We start from the raw sequence: 25,228 nt of genomic DNA, 5'->3' as shown, positions 1-25,228 counted from the left end.
TTATATACTGATGTCCAGTATTACAAAAGCCAGATGAAATTAATCTTTTATAAGAGTTCAGTTATTCTTAAGCCCCTGTCATTGTTCCTTGTGTATAAGGAGATCCTGTATCTTGCCTTTTATTTATTTATTTTTTAAGATGTAGCCTAATGGAGTAAAATGAAAATGCAGCTCAAAGATTTTTCTCTTCCTAAGCTAATGATACTTACTGGGCTGCTATCTTAATAAATTTTTTTAAGAGCTGAACACGCTTGCTGGGCTGGGAACAAAGGCAAATCTCAGTGACGACCCAAAACTGAATTTCATTAAATCTCCTCAGGAACAAATCCAAGTTTGCTGTGGTCTTTTTAAAATTATGCCTTCCAAATGTGTGATAGATTAGCTCCAGCTAGAAAAGAAAAGAAAACAATTTTATTTCTTTGTTTCTCAATCAAAACACCAACGAGGCTTCTCTATTTGTCAAGACAAGTTGACATTGGTCAGCAAATGTGAATCCAATCACTAGCCAGGATTCAAGCTGTACTACAGAGCGAGGGGGCTTCAGTGGGGCTTCTTAAATAGAGAATTATCAACGAGATACTATTGGTTTAACATACTCAGGAAGACTACTATAAATCATTACGATTTTTCTTTAAGATCCAAAGACTTTGTAACAGGCCTTATTAATAAGCTCAGTATTTGCACAAATGATGAAGTGGTCTCCATCTTGCAGCACACATCAATATCTGCAGCTGAGCCACCTGGCAGGCTTCATCCAGAGTTGCAACGGTACCTGCTCACGCTCTCCACCGAGCACCTTACCTCATGCACACAGTTGAAGAGTTCCCAATCATAAATTGTCATCTGGTACGCTAAATCTTTGGAGCTCATCAGTTCAAAGGTTCCCACTGTTCCGACAGTTGGGCCTTCCTGCTCTGGCAAGGGAGTCTATGAATAATAATGCAAAACTATATCAGAATCTCAGAACAGATAAGTACTTCATGCTGAATGCTTGAAGGAGTTTCTGAGGGTAAAGGATTCTGGAGACGCTTTCGGGAATATCTCGAAACTTTGGTTTTGTCCAGAGGAGAAAGACGCCTTTGCTCTTAATGCTCACTTGCTTCAGCACCATCCTTAGCACCATCATCGTCACTATCATCAATTCCACTGACTGAGAAACGTGGACCATGGCAAATAAGACTTGGTGAGGAGTGACCTATGGAGGTCCCCTTGTGCTTGGGCCCGGGAGATCCCCGGAAACAGTTCCTTTTCTCTGGTAAAGGTATAAGAAGTCTTTGGAGAGGTTTTCCTCCTATTTTCCACTGCAGCTGTTCCGGAGCAGGTACTGGGATGGCAGTTTTGGACATTTAACCACAGCACCACTTACTGTTGCGGGGGCTGGTGATTGTGGTGACGTTGCTGCTTATCCAGCTCGTGTAACACACGGCCTGAGCTTACTGGCTCACCAAGGGCTCTGTGTGCTGACATTACACATACTGGCCCATCCCTCCACTCTCGGAGAGATGCTGAGCTACAAATCATAGCCACACGGTCACGGTGTTCTGGGCTAGGGCTTCAGGAAACCAAACTCTGCTACTTTCCGGAAGGCTCTCTTTCAAAACTTTCTACCTGACTCACCAGTCTCATTTGGCTTTCCTTAGTAAAACGAATGATTTGTATACCTTGGAAACTTATGTATACTATATGAACATTTATGGATCTGTAATATATGTCCAAAGTTACAAAAGGCCCATGAATTGAAAGAGGATTTCTCTAATGTCATGCTAGCCACATTGGGATATTCGATATTTACGTTGGAAATGCTAATATTGTGCAAGTTCTATCATAATCATCATCATCAGCAGCAGCAGCCATAACCATTACATTCCATAAACGCTCACTGCGTTCTGGGCACTAAAGAAATGACACATTCAGTGGGATGCCTGGGTGGCTCAGTCATTAAGCGTCTGCCTTCAGCTCAGGTCATGATCTCAGGGGCCTGGGATTGAGCCCCACATGGGGCTCCCTGCTCAGTGGGGAGTCTGCTTCTCCCTCTCCCTCTGCCTCCTCTTCCCCCCTGCTCATGCTCTGTCTCTGTCTCTCTCTCTCTCTGTAAAATAAATAAATAAAATCTTAAAAAAAAAAAAAAAGGAAATGACACATTCAGGATGTAAGTGATCCCTACAAATTTACAGTCTAAGGGAGGGTTAGCCCTGACCAGAGAGTCCCTCTCGACACTCAATCAACAGTCAGCTGCTGGCATTCATGTGTGGGTATGAAGGACAGACAGAAGCATCAACACACACCTGATGCCCAGATACACGGATAAACGCGTGGGAGAACAAGAATGGGCTTTTTGAGAGTTAGGGGGTATTTCAAATGAATGCGTAGCCTGAAGAGGTTCTTGGAGAAAGAAGCCAGGCTATAAAAGATTAAAGAGACAAACTTGGGTGGGTTAGAACAGCTCAGAGGAGCACCCAGGCTGGTCTGTTGAAGGATGGCTAGAGACACAGGAAGGCTAGAAAGCTGTCAGGAGACCTGTTTGTTGGAAACAGAGGGCCTCGGGAACCAAACAGACAGCTCAAACACCTTTAGAAAGCCTGTGAGTTCCAGACGAAGAGCTGGGGTTTTGCAATAGGGTAGCTTTCGAGGGCCACAGACTCCAAATGCACACCCTACTCTAACTACACAGACTGGGATCGATTCCCTCATCTCTTGAATGTCTGTTTCCAGCTCTGGGAACTTGGTGTCGCAGTACTGGGTATGTAGGCTTCTTAAAAAGATTGACTGGGAATAATGTCAGTGTATCACATAAGCAGAGTGCCTGGCACAGAGGAGGCCCCCCCCCCGCTTCCAAACGAGTCCCCTCCCCACATGTGCCACAGTGATGCAAATGCATGGGAAAGTATGGGACGTAAGAGCTAAGCACCATTGTTCCTGATGTGCCCTATGCAGGGCACAGAGAGTAAGGAACAAAAATATTTATTCCGAAGTTTTTTTTTTTAATTTATTCATCTGAGACACAGAGATATATATATATAGAGAGAGCATGAGCAGGGAGAGAGGCAGAGGGAGAGGGAGAAGCAAGCTCCCTGCTGGGCAGGGAGCCCGATGTGCAGCTCGATCCCAGGGCGCTGGGATCATGACCTGAGCCGAAGGCAGACACTTAACCATCTGAGCCACCCAGGCGCCCCTATTCCGAAGTTTTGAAACTTAGGGAACCAACCTGAAGCTATGGGCAAGTAGCTTATGGAAACAAGTATGGAGAACGGTTTCAAGCAGGGTAGTCCGGTCAGGCGCAGACAGGCTCTGCGCACTCTGCCCCATCTTGCAGCTGCTGCTATGTGCCCAGTCCTCTGCTCCACGCAGCTGCCCTCTTGCTCTCTTCCTCCCCAGCCTACCCAGCTCCCATCTCTTTTCCTTGACACCTTACGGCTTTTCATAGAGGGGATAAACCCAGCAACTACAGGGAAGGTGCCAATGTTAAGAAATATATAAAATTCTTTAAGTCATGGATGCTGGTCTATCATTCCTGCATCCCTTTTGAGAGAGTAATAGAATCTCTATTTTTTTGTTTGTTTGTTTTTTTGAGTGGGCAGGGCTCACCAAACCCTCCTCCCTCCTTGACAAAGGGTAGGCTGGCCCCTTCCCTCCATGAACCACCGAAGAGGCAATCTAGTGGCCGAAGCGGCTCTTCTATTTGAAGTGGGGAATTGACATGCTGACCCCGGGGCCCCCCAGGAAGCATCATCCCCTGGCTCCACTTTCTCATAGACAGTCCTGTGGACATTTCCCATCAGATGAGGCGCAACAGAGCTTACGGAGGGTCTGCAGTGCACAGGCAGGTCTGAACACTGCCTATCCAGAGGCACAGAACTCCCATGTACTCTCCCTCTGGGAGAACAGCATTGTTAATCCTCCAATTTCCAACTCAAGAACCCAAGACATAGAAAGGGTATAGTGATCGTCAGTGACAAAGAGATGGCTAAAGGCAGCCGCCACCCCAGCATCCCTCTTTCCCCCTCTGTGCCTGGCTCTGCAATGGCATTTGTCACACCGTCTTCTCCTTACATGCTGGAATCCCTCACTACACTGTGGGTTCCTGGAGGCACATGAAGGATTTGTCTTCAAGACAATTCCAGAGCCAGAACCATCCACAATGCCTGGAATGATATAGTAAGTCCTAAATAAAAGTCTAAGGGTAGCGAATGGGTAAGAGTAAAACCAAGTTACAGTACAATGGGGTTTTATTATAATTTGCTCTGCACTAACATTTATGCTCAAATAAAATGTCCAGAGATAAAGCTCCAGAATCCAAACAACTAGGATAAATCACTGGCACTCTGGTATTTCTAGACAACACAGTGTAGCCCTACAATGTGTTCTGTTCCAGGCTGTTTGTGTTAGTCTCATCTCCCTACCGTAACTGTCATAAGGACAGAGTCTCTGGGATGACTGGTCTAGTGTCCCACAGAAGCCAGCATAGCACCGAGTACAAAGCAGACACTTCATAAGTATGTGTTGATAGATCAAAGGGTTTGGCCAACATTCTGTACTGCAGAGTCATCCTGTGTGCAATTCTTCCTAGAAAGACTGTCCTCAGGGAAATCTTTAGAAAGCTGGAAAAGGCTCCATGTCTCCAGTTTTGTGAGACAGGTAGGGTTCAACCACTCCTTAGTACGATGACATAACTCGCAGCCCAGCGAATGGCGGAGCACCACATGGAGGGAGTTAACAAGCTCTCATTCCCCAGTACTTGTTGCAAAGTAAATGCCTTTCAATTACTCAGGCCTTAACATGGAAGACTAGCAAGGGCTAAGAATTCGTAAGGCTGCAGGATGATGTGCAAATAAACAGAGGCTTAAAGCGTTAGTGTCTGCCCGACAGGGAGCTGGAAACAGTCCACACACTCCATCCGCACACCATGTCATCTATCGCTGCGGCCAAGAACCGGTTGGCAAGAGAGGCCGAATGCCATGTGGCAAACACATCGCCCAGCACCTTGTAACAGGGCTACAGCTAACCTGGTTTTTGATGGTGTTCATTTCCAGGAGAGGGCAGCACGACTCATGTATGCCATTTCCCCCCCAATCCCTCAGTGTTGGGAAATACTGATCTTTTAGAAAGCAGTGAATGTGGATGACTAAAAAATATAAATGAAAGGACCGTGTGCATACAGATCTTCTAGCACCCATGGCTGAGGCAAGCAAGGGTGCTCATGGGCAGCGGTGGATGAGGGACAGTGAGAGAACGAAGGCCATTTGCTAAGTTCCCCTCCAGTGGGATTCAGGATATGGCAACAATCCACTTAACTGCACCAGAGCGCCCAAAATGGCTCTCCCCCAACTCGAACAAAGAATTACCATGAGGCCAAAACAAGCTCTAAAACAGTTCTCAGGAGGAGAGGAATCTTGATTTACTTCTAAGGTCTGATTTGATGACACTTGGATGTTTTTATGCAGCATCCACGTGGCTAAACTCTCCCCTGAAATGTGAGGCTGTTTACCTCTTTCTCTTCTTGCAATTTTCTTAGTAAACTCAGCCCCGTGTGTCCCAAGATGGAGAAAACTTCTTCCCCATCCTCTGCACTGGCCCCCCAGGCTTTCCAACGTAGCTTGAGAGCTACTCACCAACATGTCTAATTTTTATAGGATAACCAGAAATGAACCCTACCATCTACATAAAAGACAGGAGGCTACTCAACTGTTAGCATGGGCCGCTTAATCCTTTACTCGAAGACAGCTCTGTGTGGGCTGGCAACAAGGGTTTGGGGGACTTAGGGAAGAAACTGCTGGCCTCTGGTATTTCCCACCCAAGTTGGGGCCCTTTCAGGGAACTGCATTTTTTTTAGACCTGAGAGTGGCTTTGCCCTGATGCCTTTCTACATCCCACGAAGGAGCATGATACATCATCGCAGTGTCTGGTCTTAAAACATTTTTTTCTCTCTTGGTCTAAGCATTCAGATTTTTGATATTACTGTCTAAATTGGGGGGATTTCAAGGAGGTCATTTACTACAAAGAGGTCTAAAAGCTGAATTACGCCCCGATAGTGGTGCTACTTGGCTAATTTCCACAAAAGAAAATCTAAAGCTCAGAGCATATCAAATGAACACCTGAGGCTTACCTAATGGAGCACAGAAAAAGAAAAAGCCAAGGAGCATTGAAGAGTTTTTAGCAACTCAGTTCAACGTAACTGCAAAATTCAGCTCCAGACAAGTTTTTCTGATTGCAGACACTGCTCTGAGGAGGCCATCCACACCTACCAGTGAATCGAATTGCTCTCGCGGGCAAGCAAATAGGCGTCCATTAATGGTGAGCGTCGTAAATACTGAAACATCATTAGGTTTGAGCACCACCTTTTCTGTGAACATAAAAAGCATGAGATTGCCTATTAAATGCATCTGAGATTTGCTGCACTGCCCTAATCACACCAACAAATTGTCAGCTTGGTGAATTACCGGAACACGCAGAGCGACTGCATAAAATACAGGACCGAAGGGGCCCACTGAATAAAAAAGACACAGCATTCAGGCAGGCACAGGACGCTCAGGATGCCATCAGAAAATGACCACAAAACAGGAATGCAAGTAGCCGAGGGTCAATTCACCCGTTCTGCGCTGCAACTGTAATTATCTACAAAAACTGCACTTACTATTTATATGACAAATTATGTTTCCAGATGGCAATAATGCCCAGCACTGTGGAGATGGAAAGATCACTTTTAGAAAACTTAGGGGGTTTCTGAGATCCCAAATGACTTTAGATATAAAATTCATTATTATTTTTTCACGGATTCCCTAATTTGGAGGGCAGTAGCATGACCTTTAGATTAAGCCTCCTATATTTTAAAAATTAATTCATTCAACAAATATTTATTTAACATGTACTATATGCTAGACACTGCTCCAGGTGTTGAGGACACAGAAGGGAACAACACAGGGGAAAAAAAAAAAATCCCAATCCAAAAAGAGCTTGCATCACAGTGAGGGACGCAGACAGTGAACAAGACAAATATATGAGAGAGTGAGCAGCCACGGGGAGAAAAACCAGCAGGGAAGGAGGCTAGGAAGTATACGTAAGCGGGAGAGGATACAATTTTAGAAGGGGAATCAAAGAAAGGAAGGAGGGGGCCTCAGGCGGACGCGGACATTCGGGTGAAAACCCGAAGGAGGCGAAGGAGGGACCCCGGACAGCCGTGGAAAGACTTTGCCACAGGGATCAGTGAAGGCAGGCATCCTGGGACCTGTGTGCCTGGGACAGAAATGGGAGGGGATATCTTGGGAATCGAGGATGCATTTAAAAATCCTGCATCGGTAGAACCATTTGCCTTCAAACATGGCAAAAATGGCTTACCCGATCCTGAGGGATCCCCCTGCTGTTAAATCATTTCCAGATAAATAAGCCTTACTGCTCATTCTTTGGGCTCTCATGGCAACAGGTGCTGACTAGACTAGTTCCAAAACTCTAGCCAGCATGGATTATAATTGTTCACTTATTACTGTCTACCTCTGTGCCGGCCTGGCAACAGCCTGGGGACACGGCTGCACCCAACACATTTCTCCCGTCCCAGTCATAGTAAGTGGCCAGTGAATATATATGGCGAATGAATAAATGACATTTCAAGAAAGCATAAGGCAATTAAGTAATCCTATGGGGAGAATATTCCTCATTTTATTCGATGAGTTGGGTTCCTGCCCTCTCTACAAGGTAAGGAGGGGAACCATCATCAGCTGGAAAGAACTAGCCTATGATTGCCTCCAACTTCTAGACTTTTGGAAACCTATGGCCCATAGCTTGTCAAGCTGTCTTAGGGTCCATATGTCGCAGAGCTCCGAGACCTTAAGCTTTTTTGTTAGGGTTTCTATAGAAAGAGCTCCAAGCTGACATCCACACCAGAGTCCTCAGCTCCAGCTGCCTCAGATAGATTGCTTCACCTCCTTCTGCTTTATAATGGGTACCTACAAAATAGGGCATATTAGACACTCACCCAGCCCACTTCTAACCATATTATTTTGTTATTTGTGGGAGCACACAGAGCACCAATTTGTCCCTTGGATCTTCTTGGAAGGCCCATGCTAACTCCTGGCAGGGTTTCTGTTTGGATGGGATATTCCATTTTGCAGAAGCCCAATGTGCTAATTAAAGCTGTTACCTCCTCCAGAGCTCATCTTGACGATGATCAGGCCTTCCCCAGAGCCCAGTTTGTCAGCAACTGCGCTGATGACTTCCTTCACCGAGGCGGCCACCGGCACCCGAATGGTTGTGTAGGTGTGGTCCATGCAGTAGACTTTAAACAGAACTATTGGGAAGGCAGGAACAATACGGTAAATTGGTCTTGGGAGTTAAGAAAACCATCAGTGATGGGAACGTTTAGATAACTTCCCAAATTTGCACCATCTTGTCACTCTTACTATTGTACCTGCCTGCAGTCAGCAATGCCTGTGCCTGCCCGCTTCCAAAACTCCTGACCTTCGCACTGGTCTGAGGATGGGCACACACATGGCTGCCATCTCCAACTCAAAGAACCACAGCAGATATTTGCGGAAAACCCATTTATAAGAGATGGGGAACAGAGAAAGTACGTTTAGGCCTGTCTGCTGGGTCTGCCCTTGCCTGTGAGAGTTTCGTTCTCATAATCCAGGCAGTGCTAGGCAGTAGGCTGATTGCTAGATTGCTGCTGCCTGGCGGGGTGGTGGGGAAGCCAAAGCTAACACGTCTGCAAACAGGAGCGCTTCTGCCTGGGGCATGAACACACACTGACGTTCCCGCTCACTTGTTCACCAGTTTGTGTACTTTGGGGCTGGGCCAGCATCGAGCTCAGCAAACCCATATATGGCACCTACAGGCTCACCTCTGAACACAAACCCTGGGAGCAATTCCAGCTACTGTAATCTGTGGGTTTAGAGGCGCTCCTAAATGACAAGATTCAGTTGTGGCTTAAAATGAAAATTTTGTCATTATTATGCATTCTATTTTGGTTGCGACTCTTGAGACAAATCTTAAAGAACCAAATGGTAATTGTCAGCATGTGCCCCTCCCTCCTGGCAGCTAACAACGCAGTGCTTGGGGCCAGAGCGCCTTCTCTGGGCAGGAGTCCTGCTCTGCAGGGGACCCCGCGCTGCCCCTCTGCTTGGCATTGCAAAGTGCCAGCCATCTGCCTGTCAGCTCTTCCCGGAGGTGGGCGAACTTGGCAACTACTTCCTGAGATCCTCTTTCCTTCCTACAGGCAATGGTGGTAGTGAGGGAGAGGCAGAATCAGGGAAGTGTGGACAAGCACCTCAGCTCCAGGCCCAGAGTTCAAGAGGATAACTGGAATGCAAAAGGGCACCTTCAAGCAAACCATTTGGGGTGCAAAGAGATAGTCCAAGAAAAGCTCTTCAGTGGGCCCAAGGGTTCCCAGGGAAGGGATTTTATTGATTTTGAGTAATCTATACAACCATGAGTTAGAAGAGAATTCTCACCTTCATCCGAGCCGCGGATAGGCTGGCGCTTTTGGGCTCTCTCATCGCCTGTATTGAACTGTTGCAAAAGAACTTTGTGCTGTAAAAATAACCACAGCAACCACCATAAGGGGAGAATGACCGATGCACACTTGTAACTCAGAGGAAACACACTCGAGAAGCAGAGTCAAGAAATGAGAAAACATATTTTGTATTTACAAACACATCCCTTTCATATATTGCACTATAATATTTTTGGAGAACTGTTACACAACAGGGCACAATTAGAGAATCCTAATCCGTGGTCACTTACCTTCTTTTGCGGAGCCTTTGCATCTTCTGAACTACGAGAAACAGAGAAAGCACATTAATTAATACCATTGGTACTGTTATTTTGAATTGCTTCACTTGTATAGCGCTTGAATCTTATATTACAAAAGGAAATGACAGCAATCCTTGGGCAACCCTCATATTAATACCAAGAGACCAAGCACAGAGGACACACGAAGAGATCGGCTTGCATCACAGGCAGACCCCTGGCAGAACTGATGTTGAAAGCCAAGATGTCTAGCTTTCAGGGTCTTCCTAGTAGCATACATTCTCTCCGGTATTTACTGTAGGCTCAAAGTACAGCATGTGAAACCTTCCATGTTTTCACTGAGGGGATGTAAACATTCACCAGCAACAGCTTTGGTGGCAGAAAGCGAATTTTCCATATAAGTAATTCCCCCTCATCTTTCTTTAAATACCACTATTTTATTACTGGATTCACTGCCTCAAACCAAAGGGACCCGAGTTTACTGAGTGAGACGCCCCACAGGAGGATATCCGCCTTGTGCCAGGCTTTCTCTTGGCAGCCATCCGGCACAAAAGAAGCGGAGCAGAATCTCCCCTCTTCACCTGGCCTTATCCCACCACCCAAGCCTGAGGCCCCGTCCACTCAAACCAGAACACCGTGTGGCTGCTGAAAAACCAGCTTTCACCTTCTGGGGGGCGAGGGACTTTTTGGAAGATGTTTTGACCGAGAGGCAGGCACTTACTTGATGAAAACACACCCCCAAGCCAGGCCCTTCCTTACATTTGCTTGACAATCTTCTCTAACTCGGGCAGTTGGTCCTTGAGGGCAGCAATCATCCGGGCATCATCTGATACAGACACATAAAACTCCTGAAATTGGCAAAGGTCACAGGCTTTTAATAACAATTGCCGAGGTACACGATTCTGTCAAGAGCAACAAAGATGTGTCTCTATTCATCTGCTTTATTAGCATCTCCAGACCATGCTTGCATGGATTGGAGACCAAAAAAGAAAAAGAAAATGTTACAATATGTCTAGATTCAAATCTGCAAGTGAGAAAAGGTTTTGGAAATAGATAGTGGTGATGGTGGCATAACAGTGTGAATTAATTAATACCACTGAATTGTATCCTTGAGGATGGTTGAAAGGGCAAATTTTATGTTTGATATATTTCACAACAATGAAAAAACTCAAAAAAATTTTTTAAAATTGCAGATGAACTGTTCATAGGTATTTATATGAAAGGCAATGCAATGCAATGTTTTAGAATGGGTCATTTTATAGTTTAAGAGCACTTTTCACCTCAACATTTTTTCAGGGAAATTTTAACATTTATTCTGAATATTATTTTAGCATCTGTTGTTTATTTACTATTTCCCACTAGGAGTGGTTGATTTTTGGTGGTAAAACGCAGGCATGGTCTTCAGGACTGGCCTGACGTTCTGCTGAGTTTGGTATCAACTCAGGACTCTTTATGGACGCCCTGGGACCGATCCTGACCACCAGGCAGCAGCAGCTGGGCCCGCTTTTTGCTCAGGAGCAGTGGCCTCCGCGGCGGAAGATGACAGCTGTGGTGCTACCAGCTTAACCACCACTCTGGTTCCTCTGCAAGACAGTCCTTTCTTCAACTGGTAGCGGCCAGGAGTCAATGCATGACCCAAGCTACGATCGTTCCTTTATAGTTTCAAAATACTTCACTCCACAGCCTTGAGGGTCACTCACAGTCCCCTCTCCTCCCTTCCCCACCTCTCTGCCCGCCAAATTATATGATTAAAAGGGGGAAAGGGGGCACCTTCCTTTTGGATAATTCATTCTTGAACATAGAGACTGATAATGTTTGAAATAGAAGCCACATTGCCTTTTGCCTGCACTGAAGATCCTCATCTACATTTCGGAGGACAGAGTGAGTCATCGAGGACTGAATGCCGGGGCCCACGCTGCAATGTGGGGCTGGAGCCACGGGAAGGAAAAGGGAAGTTCAGCTTAAAATAGTGTTTATGACATAAATCATGTCCCTCTGGAACTACCTTATGGTCCTAGACAGTCCTCCACAAAATTATCTCAATAAAATTTGTCCACTCAAAAATAGGTACCATTGGATCTAGCAATCCCACTTCTAGGAATATGATCAAGGACAGGCCTACTTACACAAAAATGTTCCCTGTACTATTATTCGAGGAATGTAGAAACTGGAAATGATGTAAATATTCAACACGATAAAAAATAAGCATATATGTGGCAGAGCTACTCAAAGGTCATCAGGAATTTTTACTAGAAAAACGGCACTGACATCGAAAAGTCCTTATATAAAGTGGAAAAAGCAGCCTACAAAATGATGGGTACTATGTGATTATGACCATAGAAAAACTGCAAAGAAAAAGAGAGCAAGTGAAAATACTTTACAATGCTACCAGTTGTTGAATTAGAAGGGCAGGGGGTTGGATGATGTTGTTTACTTCTCTCATAGTACCTTTCTGATGAACATGTTAACAGAATTTGCAATCACAGTCTCTCCGGGGAAGCTGTGTGCTTCTGGGGAGTCCTGGTACAGCAGGACAAAGATGTATTCTCAGAAGGGAGGACTCCGCGTACCTCAAGGAAAGCCACGGCCACGTCATCCTCCTGTAGGGCGTCTCCATACACGGCGGTCCACTGCAACACCAGGCGGATGACTCGCCTCTTATTGTTGAGGGCGTAATCCATTTTCTCCTGCTCTGTACCTTGTGAAGCCTGCGCGTGGTAAGTGCCGCGGAGTCAAGGAAGACGTCTGGTCATTTCACACTCACTGCACTGAGCCACTTGTGAAGGCAGAGAATGATCCATTCCAGTTTCAGAAAGCCAGCCTTTTGGACTGATGGGACCCCTTCCTCAGGCCCTCAAGAAAAGCCCCACCCACAGAAAGATCCTGGACCAAGTGCCTAGAAAGCCTTGGTCATGTCTGCTGACTCTGACAGGGCAGTCGTCCCAGGAATAAGACTCGCATGGCTCCACTTGGACTTGTGTGTTGACAAGGGTTCCTATTGTGCCTTGCTCCAGCCCCCATCACACTCTCTGGCTGCCCTCCGCCTGGCCCTTCACTCCTTGGGGGAGGCAGTGCTCCCTGCTGTTGCTTGTCTCTCGGGGCCTTGCCAACCCTTTTTGGTTCCTATGATTCTGCACATACGTCTATAAAGCCACTTCATTGTGTACATTTCAGCGAAACCCTTCTGAGTGGGCATCTAAGTTCTGCTGGACTGATACCAAGAGTGCATGGGGCTGGAGGAAGACAGGCTCACCTAGAGTTAAGAAAAGCAAAGGTTCCTGCTGTGTGGATCTGGTGAGGGATTTCGACACACTATATCGTAACGTCTTCTCCTGCCTCAAACCACAACTTAACTCATACTGGCTTTTTGTGCCTTTATGGCTAGACATCTTAACGAAACTATAAGCTCCTGGAGGCCTCTGATGATGTATTACTTGCCTTGTATTCTGTACCATGCCCAGCACAGTGACTTTCAGCTGGCAATTGTATCTATCCATTAATCCAATAAATACTTGGTTGAGTGCCTTCTGATGTGTCAGGTAAAGGCTTCTGCTATCAGTTTACATTCGTGTGTGTATTACAGTAGAGGGAATATAGTATGTGATCAAGAAAGATTTTAGAGGAGACATACCACTCCTTTTTCAGTGATTTATAGCAGATCATACTGCAGACAATTAGTTCATGGAACATTTTCCTCTTTATAACTTACACTGTCTCTTGCACTAGAGTACCTTAGTTAAGTTCTACTTTATAGTCTTGGGATAAAAGCATCCTTCCCTTCCTACCAGTGAGCAAACAGACTGCAAAAGCGCACAAATGGCCAGGATCACATGGTGAGACTATGGAGTTGGTTTTGAAAAAGACTCCTAATTCCAACTAGTTTTCTTCCCCATTACACAACACCCCTCCCTCTGCCTCCTAGTTGGCTACAAGACTAGCTGTGCCTTAGCTTACGACCATGACTTCAAAGGCTCAGTAGAAAACTTTCTTGTGGCAGTGCTGTGCTTGACAGCTAAACCCGTAAAGGGCCTTTTCTAAAGGGACAATAAATAATCATGATCAAGGCAAATGACAGAACCTTAAAGCAAAGGTTTACTGCATGTAAATGGGTTGCAAAATGGCTTTCATAAATTGAGCACGGGATTCATAAAAAAGAAAATTGCTCAACCCATATTGCTACAATTCTCTCTGAGCTTACAATAAAAAAAAGGGAAGAAAGATCACTTTGTGTGAAAATTATTTCTTTTCTGATTAGCCCTTAGGCCCCTTGCTTGTATGCACACATAACTCAGTTTTTCTTTCCAAAGAATTGCAATGCAGGCACAACATTTTATCACTATTTTTATGGGACCTAGCAACACAGTCCGGCACTTGGTGGGCACCAAATGAGTTATTCTTTACTGAAAAATATGTACTGATTCACCTAAGAGTCAGTAAGAGAGAGAGATTGAGTCTTTCTTACTTGCACAAGATGGAGACGGTTTGAACTATCAAATTTGCTATCAAGCAGATAGAATGCTAACTTTCCAGGTTATCTTTTTTTTTTTTTTAAGATTTTACTTATTTATTTTTAGAGAGAGAGAGAGCAGGGGGAGTAGCAGAGGAGGTGGAGGAGGGAGGGGAAAGAATCTCAAGCAGACTCTGTACTGAGTGCAGAGCCTGATGTGGGACTTGATCTCAAGATGCTGAGATCAGGACCTGAGCGGAAACCAAGTCGGAGGCTTCACTGACTGAGCCACCCAGGCGCCCCTCCAGGTTATCTTGACTTGGACTCAGGAAGCAATGCAAACACTTGTGACTTGGATACAGTGATATCAGCAGCACACCTGTGGCTAATCTATAAGGCCTTAGGACAGGATATTAAATTTACATTATCTCTATGGGTCAGGATAAAGATTTTTCTTGACTTCTTTCCTACGGGGGAAATCTGTCTTTTTTTCTACAACGAAAGACAGAACACATGATTGGAAGGATTAACATGCTAACACTATAAATGTATGTGGAGCTTTATAGTTTATAATAAATATGCTCCATGTGCTCACATGATCATATAATGCTCTCTATAAATACTTACAGATGAAACAGAGAGAAGAGATCTGCCCAAGGTTGTTCAGTGAATAAATGGTAGGCTTATAAATCCAGACAGGGCTCTTTCCATTGTCGTCACCCCCAGCCCCCAACAGTGACTGAATGTTAGTGCTTGGGTTCATGAAATTATTGAGAATGATTAAATCTGGGAAGCAAAAATCCTGATGAGAAAGAGATTTCTTTCTTTCTTTCTTTTGCCTAAGTTCTAAGTTTCCCAGGGCTGAAGAGTACCTAAACCAGAGTTGAGTGTCCTCTGCTCTTAATGAATAGCTCCCCAGGCTCCTGGGAGCCAGCAATGACCAAATCCAGAGGGACTAGAATAAAGCTTGCTTTCTTTTCTCATGAAAGTTAAGTGTTTTTGCCTCTGGAAAAATAAAAGGAAGCACTGATTTGTTTCATCAAGTCTCCCTTTCCCCTTACAGATGTTATTGGAGTGGTGGTAATAGTATGTTTATAAGCTGAATCCAGGCATATGCTCAAGTATTCTGCCCTTCCATAGGCAACATATCGTTCCATTCCTGAACAGTCTGTTGAATCAGATTCTCAAGGGACACAAAGAAGACTTTATGTAATTGATGATACTTGAAATGGTTATAATGAGGTATTGGGGCTTCTATTGGTTCCCATAATACTTGCCCCAGGCTTTTAGAAGATTTATATGATTTACTTTTAGATTTTATTAAACTCTTACAAAAAGGTGGAAAGAGGGAAAAAAACTATATTCCCTTCAGACAGCAGCCAAAGTGGGGGGTGGGAAACAACACCCCACCAGGTCCCTTATCTCAATATGATGTAAAACAATTAAACCCCAAAAGAGTGACATTTCAAATATAGGTTGTTCATTAATTCAAACACATCAGGAAGGTTGCAGAAACTGTTACCTTCTTTGGCGCTAAAACCAGAACAATGCATTAACCACTTGATGGAGAAAGATGTATTCTTATGGGAATACAAACCTAGCTCTTCTCCAGGACAAGCAACAATTTAGAAAGGATGATCAATGGATACCACATACATAAGATACTTTTTTTCCCTCCCACATAAGATACTTTTAACAACACTATCTGAAATGTATACTTGGCTAATGTCTATGTTAAGTGTAGTTAGCAGAGAAAATAAAATACATCATAACCCAGTGATTTTGTCAAATGATAAGGAAATACATGTATTAAGTATAGCCATGACTCCTGATGTCATGACAGTTGGGTTCAGGTAAGAAGCAATATGGCTGCTTGAATTCATGACGAAAAAGACACAGAGAGATAACACAATTCTGGTGTCTCATAAAGTGCTAGATAAAAGTCCGTAAGAGAATCTAGAATTATTCACTGAATTCCTATTTTAAATACAATTAAGAAAAGGCCTTAACAGTCAAAATGGCCAAAATCATCACTGACATACTGAATGGATTTCAGATGATTCACAGAATCATAGAATCTGTGAGTTGCAAAAGCCCTTTGATTGTATCTCCAACTCTACCATTTCAGAAGTAAGGAAACTGAGGTAGAATGAGCTTAAGTGATTTTTCCAAATCTATCAATGGAATTCTTGGGATTAGAACTCAGTTCTCTTATCTCTCTCTCCAGCGCATTGTTCACCTGTCTCTGTTGGCACCTTTTGTCTGATATTAATATTTCTTTATGCTAACATGTATTATGCAGCAGAATTAGGTGATGTGAAGTTTATTGGATAGTGGGGCAATCAGTCTGAGATGCAGAAATTGATCCCAAAAAGTCCTCAAAGAAGACAAAGACCATACAGAAGATCAAGCATTAATTGCTGCAGCTCTGACAATCTGATCGTCAGGAAGGCATGTCTGAATTAGAGCCTCTCTGCTATAGTTTCAACCAGTGTTCTTGTTCAGTACCTGCTGATTTAGAAAGCAGCGGGCTTGGAGGTGCCTGGCTGGCTCAGGAAGTGGAGCATGTGACTCCTGATCTTGGGGTTGTGAGTTCAAGCCCCACATTAGGCATAGAGCTTACTTCAAAAAAAAAAAAAAACAAAAAAAGCAGTGACTCACCACTATTAACCAAACATTCGTGAGGATTCAAATCCTAACTTGAGGTTTCTCTTGTTATGGTAATAAGATTTGTCACCATCTGGGAGCATTAAATCAGAATCCTTAACAGCAGGAACAGGAAACATAAAAAGCCTCAAATGTTTGTTGATTGACTGGTTACCTTAATTCAATTACACTGTTTGGAGTGCTATATATAATACAGTTTTCAAAAACAAACAAACGTCACAGCTCTTTAAAATCTTTATCTAACTTATCTGAAATTCTGTTTTGTCAAGATGTCAAATACAGATCATGAATACATTCTAAAGAAGTTCATATTCAATGTCATCAGGAGGACTAAGTCCACACAAGTACCAAACATCAAGGGCATTTTTGAAACTGAATCTTTTAGTTACTGGGTAATTAATCTATAGGAGCACAGCCTTTCAGAATGACTAAATCTTTGTCGAATTGGACCAGTTCCTTCGTCATCACACAAACGTGACTGGGACACACTGGATCTGTTTTCATTGAGGATCAGGGCCGAGGATCCGAAGAGGTGAAGGCCACAGTGTAGGCTACAGTCTTTCTACCCGGCCAACAGCAGGTTTAATATTCCATTGAGTCATTTTCCTCATGCCGGCTCTGTCGTTCAAACACTGTAATTATTTCATATATTTTTACCTAGTTATTATCTTACTCACCACAGGCACCTGTAATTTTTCTGTATTTTTTTTTATTGCTCATTTACTTATTCTTAATTCAGCTAATAATGGTTCCACATATTAAAATTATCTTGGGGAAAGTAAGTGAAAACCTCCTAGGACGGAGAGGCAGCAGGTTCATTACAGCCTACAACAGGGAATAAAATATTATGTATACTTTTTGCAGTAAGTACATGCTAATTATGCAGCTATTTATAAAACACTTATCAACATTCAAACTGATACTCTTCAGTGTTGTTGTTTTTAAAGCCCTGCTTTGCATACAGGATCTCTGCTTGCAGCTGAAAACAAACTTTGGGGGTCATCTTCCCACTGACTATACAAAGCTTTGGTATATTCATTACATTATGCTATATTCCTTTCATGATGGTACAATAATGTATTTATAGGGGGCACTATTTTATATGGGGCTTAAAGGTTTATAATGTACTTTCACACACATAGCCTCATTTGATCCTCACATCAACCTGATGAACTGGGCAAGGACAGGTATAATTACCCCTATGATACAGACGGGGTTCAGAAAGGCTAAGGATAATTGCCAAGTAATACAGTTTCTAAGACGCAGGTCTTAAACACAGATCTTCTGACTTCAGAGCTTGTGCTTTTCCCACTGTGTTATGGGGCCTCTTTACTACCCTGCTTGCCTTCGTGGAGCATCCTAATATCCTGAGCACCAAATCTATCCCTTCCTTCATGCAGCATATGCTTGGAAGGCAAGTTCTCGAATTAGGCCACCTGGGTTCATATCCTGGCTTTCCTACTTACAAACCACGAGACCCTTTGTTAGTTAATTGGCCATTTAGAGCCTCAGTCTCTTCATCAGTAAAGTCAGAGGATTGCTGTTAAAGATGAGATGAGACAATATTGGTAAACCGCGTAGAACAGTATCGGAGACATATTAAATGCTCAGCAAGTGTTAGCCACCATCATTATTATTGATCCGCCCCCTGGAAATAATGTGAAATCTTTTAAATGGGCATTTTGGGAACTTTCCATAAGACCTGGCCTCTCTGGGTTTAACTGTGATGCTATTCCCATCACACAGCTGCTCCCATGTTTGTGAGAGCCTATGAACTTGAAGCTCCCAGGTCCGCTTTCTCCGCTGTCATTTTTCTTTATGTGCCTCCCATTTTCTTGCTCAGAATTTTTTTTTCTCACTAATTTTCAGAATTCTCTGCATTTTTAGAAGCCTCTAGTTCTTGGCTATTCTTTCTAGTCTTAACTCAGGGTCTAGTATTCCCAGTAGAGAACTAGGACGTGGACTAACAACCCATTGCTGGATTCAACCCACTACTGTCCTAACACTTACTAGCTAAGGAACTTGGGGAAAGTGACATATCTGCTCAGTCTCACTCCCCTAATGCAAAAAGAGTACACATCCCACGGTGTTGATACAAGGCGGAGAAAATGTATATAAAGTACTTTGTAGAATATCTGATAATACGGTCATTTTTTGAGAAAGAAGACACCATGATCACATCATATCATCATCAAACCATGTATTCCTTATTGGAAATAAAGTCTCAAGTTGCATATCTGCAGAAGTAAATTGCTCTCATAGTAACCTATGGATTGAACGCTTACAGAAACAATTGGGCGACTACAATGGTAAAATTTGGCTTCAATAAAATTTAAGCTGACAATTTTCCCTAGACATCTAAATAATATTCCTAAAAACTTGGCTTCATCTAGAGAATAAGAACCCGATGCTGTTTTGTAAATCATCAAGAAAAGCAAATTTTGATAAAAGTTCCTCCTAGGGAACCCCAGTCAACTTAGAACATCCCAGGTCAATTTTACAGAGAAATAAATGATGGAGGCCCTGCCTTTTCAGTAAAGGAAGCTGTTGTGTTTACTTTGTCTCTGTATAAGGGATACCATATATATAAAGGTAGTTTTAGCTAAAACTTAGTGGCAAATCTGTATTCTGTTTTTTCCTCTTTGCTTCAAGAAATGAAATAAATTCTTCCCATGACCAAAGCATAGAGTTCGTGTATACTAAGCCAAAAGAAGTTAAGATGCTAAGGAAAAAATATTTGGCCAAAATTATTGCTTTATTTACATTTTTTATAAATTTTATATAAGCCATTGATCCCTTAAGATTCTTTCAGCTGTAATGACAATCTGTCCTGAATGACAAAGACCTGTATTTGTTGACGTAACAAAGAATCTTCAACAGGGTAAGCTTCAGGACTGGTACAAGTGCAATGATACTATCAGACCCATTTTTTTCCTGACTCTCCATGCATTTCAGCTTTGTCATAGGACTTATTTCCCTAGTCATTGTAGGAAGGCCATCACTGGCAATTGGGGCTAAAGGCTTCCTGCTCTCTTTCTTAAAGGTATAGAGAGCTTTTTACCCAGAAGCCCCAGGAAGCCCCTCTTTGAATCTCAATCTACTTTGGGCCTGCAATATGAGAACAAACCATGACCAAGGGCAGCCAACTACTGAGTAGCTAGACTGACCCACTGAGATGGCACTGATGACAAGGACAATGTCCATTGCAACTGGAATTATTTAGTGCTACATGGAGTTTCTCCAAACATTTGCCAGAATATGTGTAATCTTAGGTGCTCACTTGGCTCCATGTGCCTTGATTTCTCCCACATGGAAAATGAAATAAATATTATACCAGTCCTTTTTATGCCTCACATGTGGGGGCTGGGTGCTGGGAAGATAAAGTAAATGATGGGAAATTCTCCAAATCAAGGATGTAGTTACTAAAATTCAAAATAACATTAACTTAGTTGTGATCACTTACTGAACTGAAGGCCTGCATGCATTTGTACAAATAAAAATATGCTAGAGTTTAATCATAAAACACATAATTAAGACAACAGGGGAGCAATACTGTAGTAAACATCAAAAACATTAAAATATTACATATTCTTTGTCTACTTTTAAAGTAAGGAAATGATCGTATATGTGGGCAAAGATTTAGCTGGAAGGATGTTGATTCATCCCATTGTGTTTATCATAGGAAAAAATTTTGAAAAAAACCCCGTAAATATCCAATAGGAAGAGGCTAAGAAAATAAATTATGACATATCTACCATATAATATTGTGAGTTAATGAAAATGATAGCATGTTTTTCTCATGTATCTGTGTCACCTTGTTGCCCAGCACTATATGACACATTGTGTTTAATAAGAGTTTATGGAATTAACTGAAAAAAAGATGTAGTTTCATTTATATATATATAAACATACATTTATATGTCTGAAAAGATATCCACAACATACTATTAAGTGAAGAAGAACATATTACAAAAAAGCATATACAACATAATCTTACTTATATAAGATACCCATATAGAAAAAACTGAAGAACTATTGAAAAAAACTGTGGAGAACTATTTAATGGCAGAGAAAGATATTCATAAAATATTTTTTAGTGACAAAGCATACAAAATTACTTACAGTATGATTCTATTGTTATATTGAAAAATATAGAACTACATGTGAAGAAAAAAAGACTGGAAGGATACATACCAAAATGTTAACAATGGTATTACCTGATAGGGTTATAGGTAGTTTTACTTTTCTTTTTAAAGACTAGTGGAAAACTGAGCTGAATTTTACATGCAAATTTTAAAAAGATTAAAGAAACTGAAGATGAAAAGTACAGAAATTGAACAAATATAATTAAAAAAACTCATTAGAAAGCACTTGTATTCATCAGGTGAAATCGTGTTCTAAGCATATCTAATGAATAGAGATTCTCTCTTATTAGCACATAAAAGACCTGAAATATTAATGTTAAACAGAGTTCTACCATCTTCCTCTGTGCTAAAAGCAAAATTGGAGGTGACATACAATGTGGATTAAGGACAGAAATAGGTGTCAGTGGCTCAGGGCTCAAATCTTTTCTGTACTAGTAATTACCTTTCTCTGAGCAAATCATAATTTTTCATTATACTCGTTTATTGATTTGGAAAAAGAGTAGTGAAAGTACGGACTTCTTCATAGGGCTGCTAGGCACAGTCACAGATATTAAGTACTTTGAAAACACTCAGCCAAAGCAACTCACTTTAATGTGAGTGCTTTACTGGAACGGGGTTAAGTGCGTCCCTTCTCTCATGTTAATAATGGGGGATAACACACTCGCTCAGCTTTACACTATTTCTCCCCGTCGCTTGTGCAAGAGGCGTTAAGCAGTTTATGTATATTTGTTGTTTTGTCTGATTATCACCTTTTTCTCCACTTTCTCTGTTTTTCTTTACAGGCAGTCTCTGGGGGGCTGTCTGTGAAAATCTTTTGCCTTCCTTTGACCAAGACGTCAGCAGGGACCCAAGCTAGGCCAACGAGACCCTCCTTCCTAGGGATGTGGGAATCAGGTGAGGGCCCAGGATTGGAGCAGATTTCCCCCAAAGCACAGTCTTTACTTGTTGCCCCTGAGGCCCCTTTTGAAAGTCTGGGCTCTTCTAGGATTCCTTCAATTCTCTGAGTGACCCCACATCCCTCTGAGGCATTCCTATATTCCTTACGACAGTCACAGTTGGTTTATGCTACTAATGACCAAAAAAACTTAGCCTATATAAGAAGCCCACATAACATGTTCCTAGAGAGAAAGGGGAACTAAAAATTGAGCCCTCAGCATCTTCTGTTTGCTCTCCTGCAGCAGGGTAAGCCCCTGGCATCCCTGGGATGCCCTCCCTAGGCATCACAGAACAGCAATTCTTGTTTGAGGCTCTCATTCCCAGTATCTAAGAACTAGACCGATGTTGTCCAATATGGCAGCCACAAGCCACACATGGTTATTTAAATTTAAATTAATGAAAATTAAGTAAAATTACAAAATCAGTTCCTCAGTCATAGTAGTGAATTTCAAGGCTAGCAGATACTGGTCTAGCACAGAAACAGAATAGTTCTATGATTGAGAAAAGTTCTACTGAATGCTTCATTTATTCGGTTTCAATAAGTTAGGCCTACTTTGCTTTTAGTCAAATGAAACACAGATAAACATGTATCTTGCAATCTGTTATCAAGAAGTATTCTTAACTCTAAAGGATAAGCTCTTAAAGAAATAATCTGTGAAGAAAAAAAAGTGACACACTCCAGGCTTGGAATCCAACGACCTGGATGAATCCTGACTCTGTCACTTGCCTTGGGCATGTCACCCCACTGTTTTTGAGTCCCAGAATCCTCGTAAAATAAAGCGAATACTAACCCAATAGACACCTGTAAGGATAAAGGATATAATATGGGTCAATGCTGCTAGCAAGGTGCCTGACACACAGGGAGTTGATTCAAAAAGAGCAATGGAGAGAATCTAACTTCTTGTAGGGCCAAGTATGAAGGAAGTGATCTGAGGGCACTAGGTAGTTTAGATGACAGCCAGCCATCCTGGATTCCCTCTGTCTACTGAGAAAAGAATCAGGATCGGAAATCACAGGCCTCCCTTGATTCCACTGTTCACCTTCCTGACTTCCTCTCCTCCTCCCACTACCATTTTCCCTACACCTCCTGACCTGGACATAGCATGGACTTTCCCTCTAGAAGCTTCTATTTTAAAAACAGAGGTCAGTGATGTGAATGTTCTTAATCAGCTCTAAAGGAGAACAAGCTAATAAATGAAGAAATCAGAATTTGCAAAAACACAGAAGCCTGGTGCTTGGCGTTTCTACTTGTAAAGATGGTATGGCATGGCCCGCTATACTCCCTCGCTCTTCTTTGCATTTTGTTTGCCTTAACCTTATTGACATGCTAACTGTTGGAAAAAAATAAGTCTGAACTCAGTGGTGGTTTTTATTTTTCCTTCTAACAAGTCTCAAAGGTCTAATAACGATTACCATGCATGGAGTTAAAAGAGCACAGAGAGATCCTGAATATGTTAACTTTACTTGAGAAAAACTGAATATAAGCCAGAAAGAATATATAATGTATGTGAGTCTCATTAAGCTGTCATTACTTGGGAAGATAGTTTCCAGGCAAATAAACACCCAAATCTCACTCTTGCAGTTCCTTCTGAATAACACATTCAACTCAAATCTCCCATCCTCACACATTCCGTTGACTTCAAAGAGAATTATGACTGAACAAGAAAATGAGAATCAGGTAAGGCAATTATAATTCTGAAAAAGAAAAACATGCAACATTGATTGGATTGCTCAGAGAAAAAGGAAGCCATTCTCCTTCAATAGATTTTACTACTCAAAAAGCCAAAGTGTTTTGGGGTCTACAGTTTTGTTGCTTTAAAAATAAAGCAGAACTGGAAAATATACTTTCACATGACCCCTGAAGTTGAGGGTGTAACTCAATAACATTCACCGTTTTTATTCAACTTGATTTTCTGAATGCTCTCTGTGTGCCAGATACCATGTACCAATTGGTCAATTCAACAGACTATTGACAAGATGCCCCAGACAAACTCAGCGCTCCAGCTGCCCAGGGGAACTGCCATTAGAATTTCCAGTTTTGTGTGACTTCAGTCAGTGTGAGAATAATAAAAATACAAACAATGAAGAAATCCATTTTGTATCTGGAGGAGAGAAAGCACTAGGACAGATGTCAAAGTAAAGCTACCCCATGATGGTCACTTTTTTGGTATTTATGCGCAAAGGGATTAATACTGGGGCTTGGAGGAAGAACGCAGGCAGGCCTGGGGCCATGCTGTCAGGTACCCTGCAGAGGCACAGAGTCTGTCTCCAAGGTTAGGGAACTGTCCCTACGAATACTCTCTAAGAATACTCTTCTCCATAACTTTCTTTAGCCTACCTCCCAGGTAGGCATCACCTTCCTGAGGTAACTTGGCTCACATTTCTCTACACAGGTAATGAGGAGGAGATCCTTACACGCGGCACGACAAAACCTACTAGAGAGGGCTGGAGTCTACGCCGGGGGAAAACCGTGGGCGTTTCAGTTTGACAAAGGTGGAGGGCATGACCCTGCCTGGACTGTGACTTACCTTCAGAGAATGAGATAATGACCATATAGATGTGGGGCATCTTCAAGGGAATAGAGACTTCAAACCACAAAAGGATATTGGGCCACCAGGGCTGGGCAAAGCTGGGTATTTGGCATAAAAACACAGTGCATCATAACAAAGTCATTTAAAACAGAATCTGCAGGAGGAGAAAAGCAAAGCAGAAAAAGAAATCAGGTTTTTTGCAGAAGTCTTTAGAAAAGCAAGAGTATCTATTCGTTTGTTCTTGGTTGATGGTCGTCTGCATTGGCTTGGGGGATTGTGGTTTGGCTGTACATAGAGGCACTGCAAATAAAAACAATAATGTTCACAAGCTTGAGACCAAAACTCAATGTCTTAGGACAGTGAACCAAAAGTATAGTATTTTAAAAAGAGACAGCTTTTACCAACAGCTCTGGTCACCTTAGCCACATGTATATTAAAAAATACCTATAATTAAAGAGCTATCCATGGGCATTTCCACATGTGCAGGATTCACATATGGTCATTTCTTTGTCTACCTTACACCATATATCTTATGTCAACATCTGTTTTCCTTTATGTCTTTTCCACCCCTTGTTTCCATAGGGAGCAATGAAAGATGAGTGGACAATGGAATTCTAGAAAAAGGAGGTGATAAGAGCAGAAAGTTGGTGAGGGAAACAAAAGTGGGGGGAAAAAGGATGACATAAAGTCTAGGAGCAGTAACTGAAGCAAAACAAAACAAAACAAAACAAAAGCTCTCTGGTATATTAAGATGGTCACTGAGA

The 25,228-nt window shown here is 42.5% G+C and overlaps 1 protein-coding gene across 2 annotated transcripts in view; it reads right to left on the bottom strand.

Moving 5' to 3' along the window:
- The window catches only part of RAPGEF4 (Rap guanine nucleotide exchange factor 4), a 292,248-nt gene that overhangs the window by 22,719 nt on the left and 244,301 nt on the right, over positions 1 to 25,228 (bottom strand). For both annotated transcript variants that reach the window (XM_021703202.2, XM_021703203.2), the window contains 9 exons: positions 24,540 to 24,618; positions 12,309 to 12,459; positions 10,498 to 10,586; positions 9,733 to 9,763; positions 9,441 to 9,519; positions 8,132 to 8,278; positions 6,243 to 6,340; positions 802 to 927; positions 210 to 388 (listed from right to left, as the gene is read on the bottom strand). In XM_021703202.2, the coding sequence (XP_021558877.1) occupies positions 210 to 388; positions 802 to 927; positions 6,243 to 6,340; positions 8,132 to 8,278; positions 9,441 to 9,519; positions 9,733 to 9,763; positions 10,498 to 10,586; positions 12,309 to 12,459; positions 24,540 to 24,618 (979 nt within the window). The remainder of the gene's footprint in view (positions 1 to 209; positions 389 to 801; positions 928 to 6,242; positions 6,341 to 8,131; positions 8,279 to 9,440; positions 9,520 to 9,732; positions 9,764 to 10,497; positions 10,587 to 12,308; positions 12,460 to 24,539; positions 24,619 to 25,228) is intronic.

The sequence above is a fragment of the Neomonachus schauinslandi genome, chromosome 3, assembly GCF_002201575.2.
Source record: "Neomonachus schauinslandi chromosome 3, ASM220157v2, whole genome shotgun sequence".
Lineage (NCBI taxonomy): Eukaryota > Metazoa > Chordata > Mammalia > Carnivora > Phocidae > Neomonachus > Neomonachus schauinslandi.
Note: the sequence above shows the minus strand (reverse complement) of the source record. Positions and strands in the feature narration are given on the sequence as shown.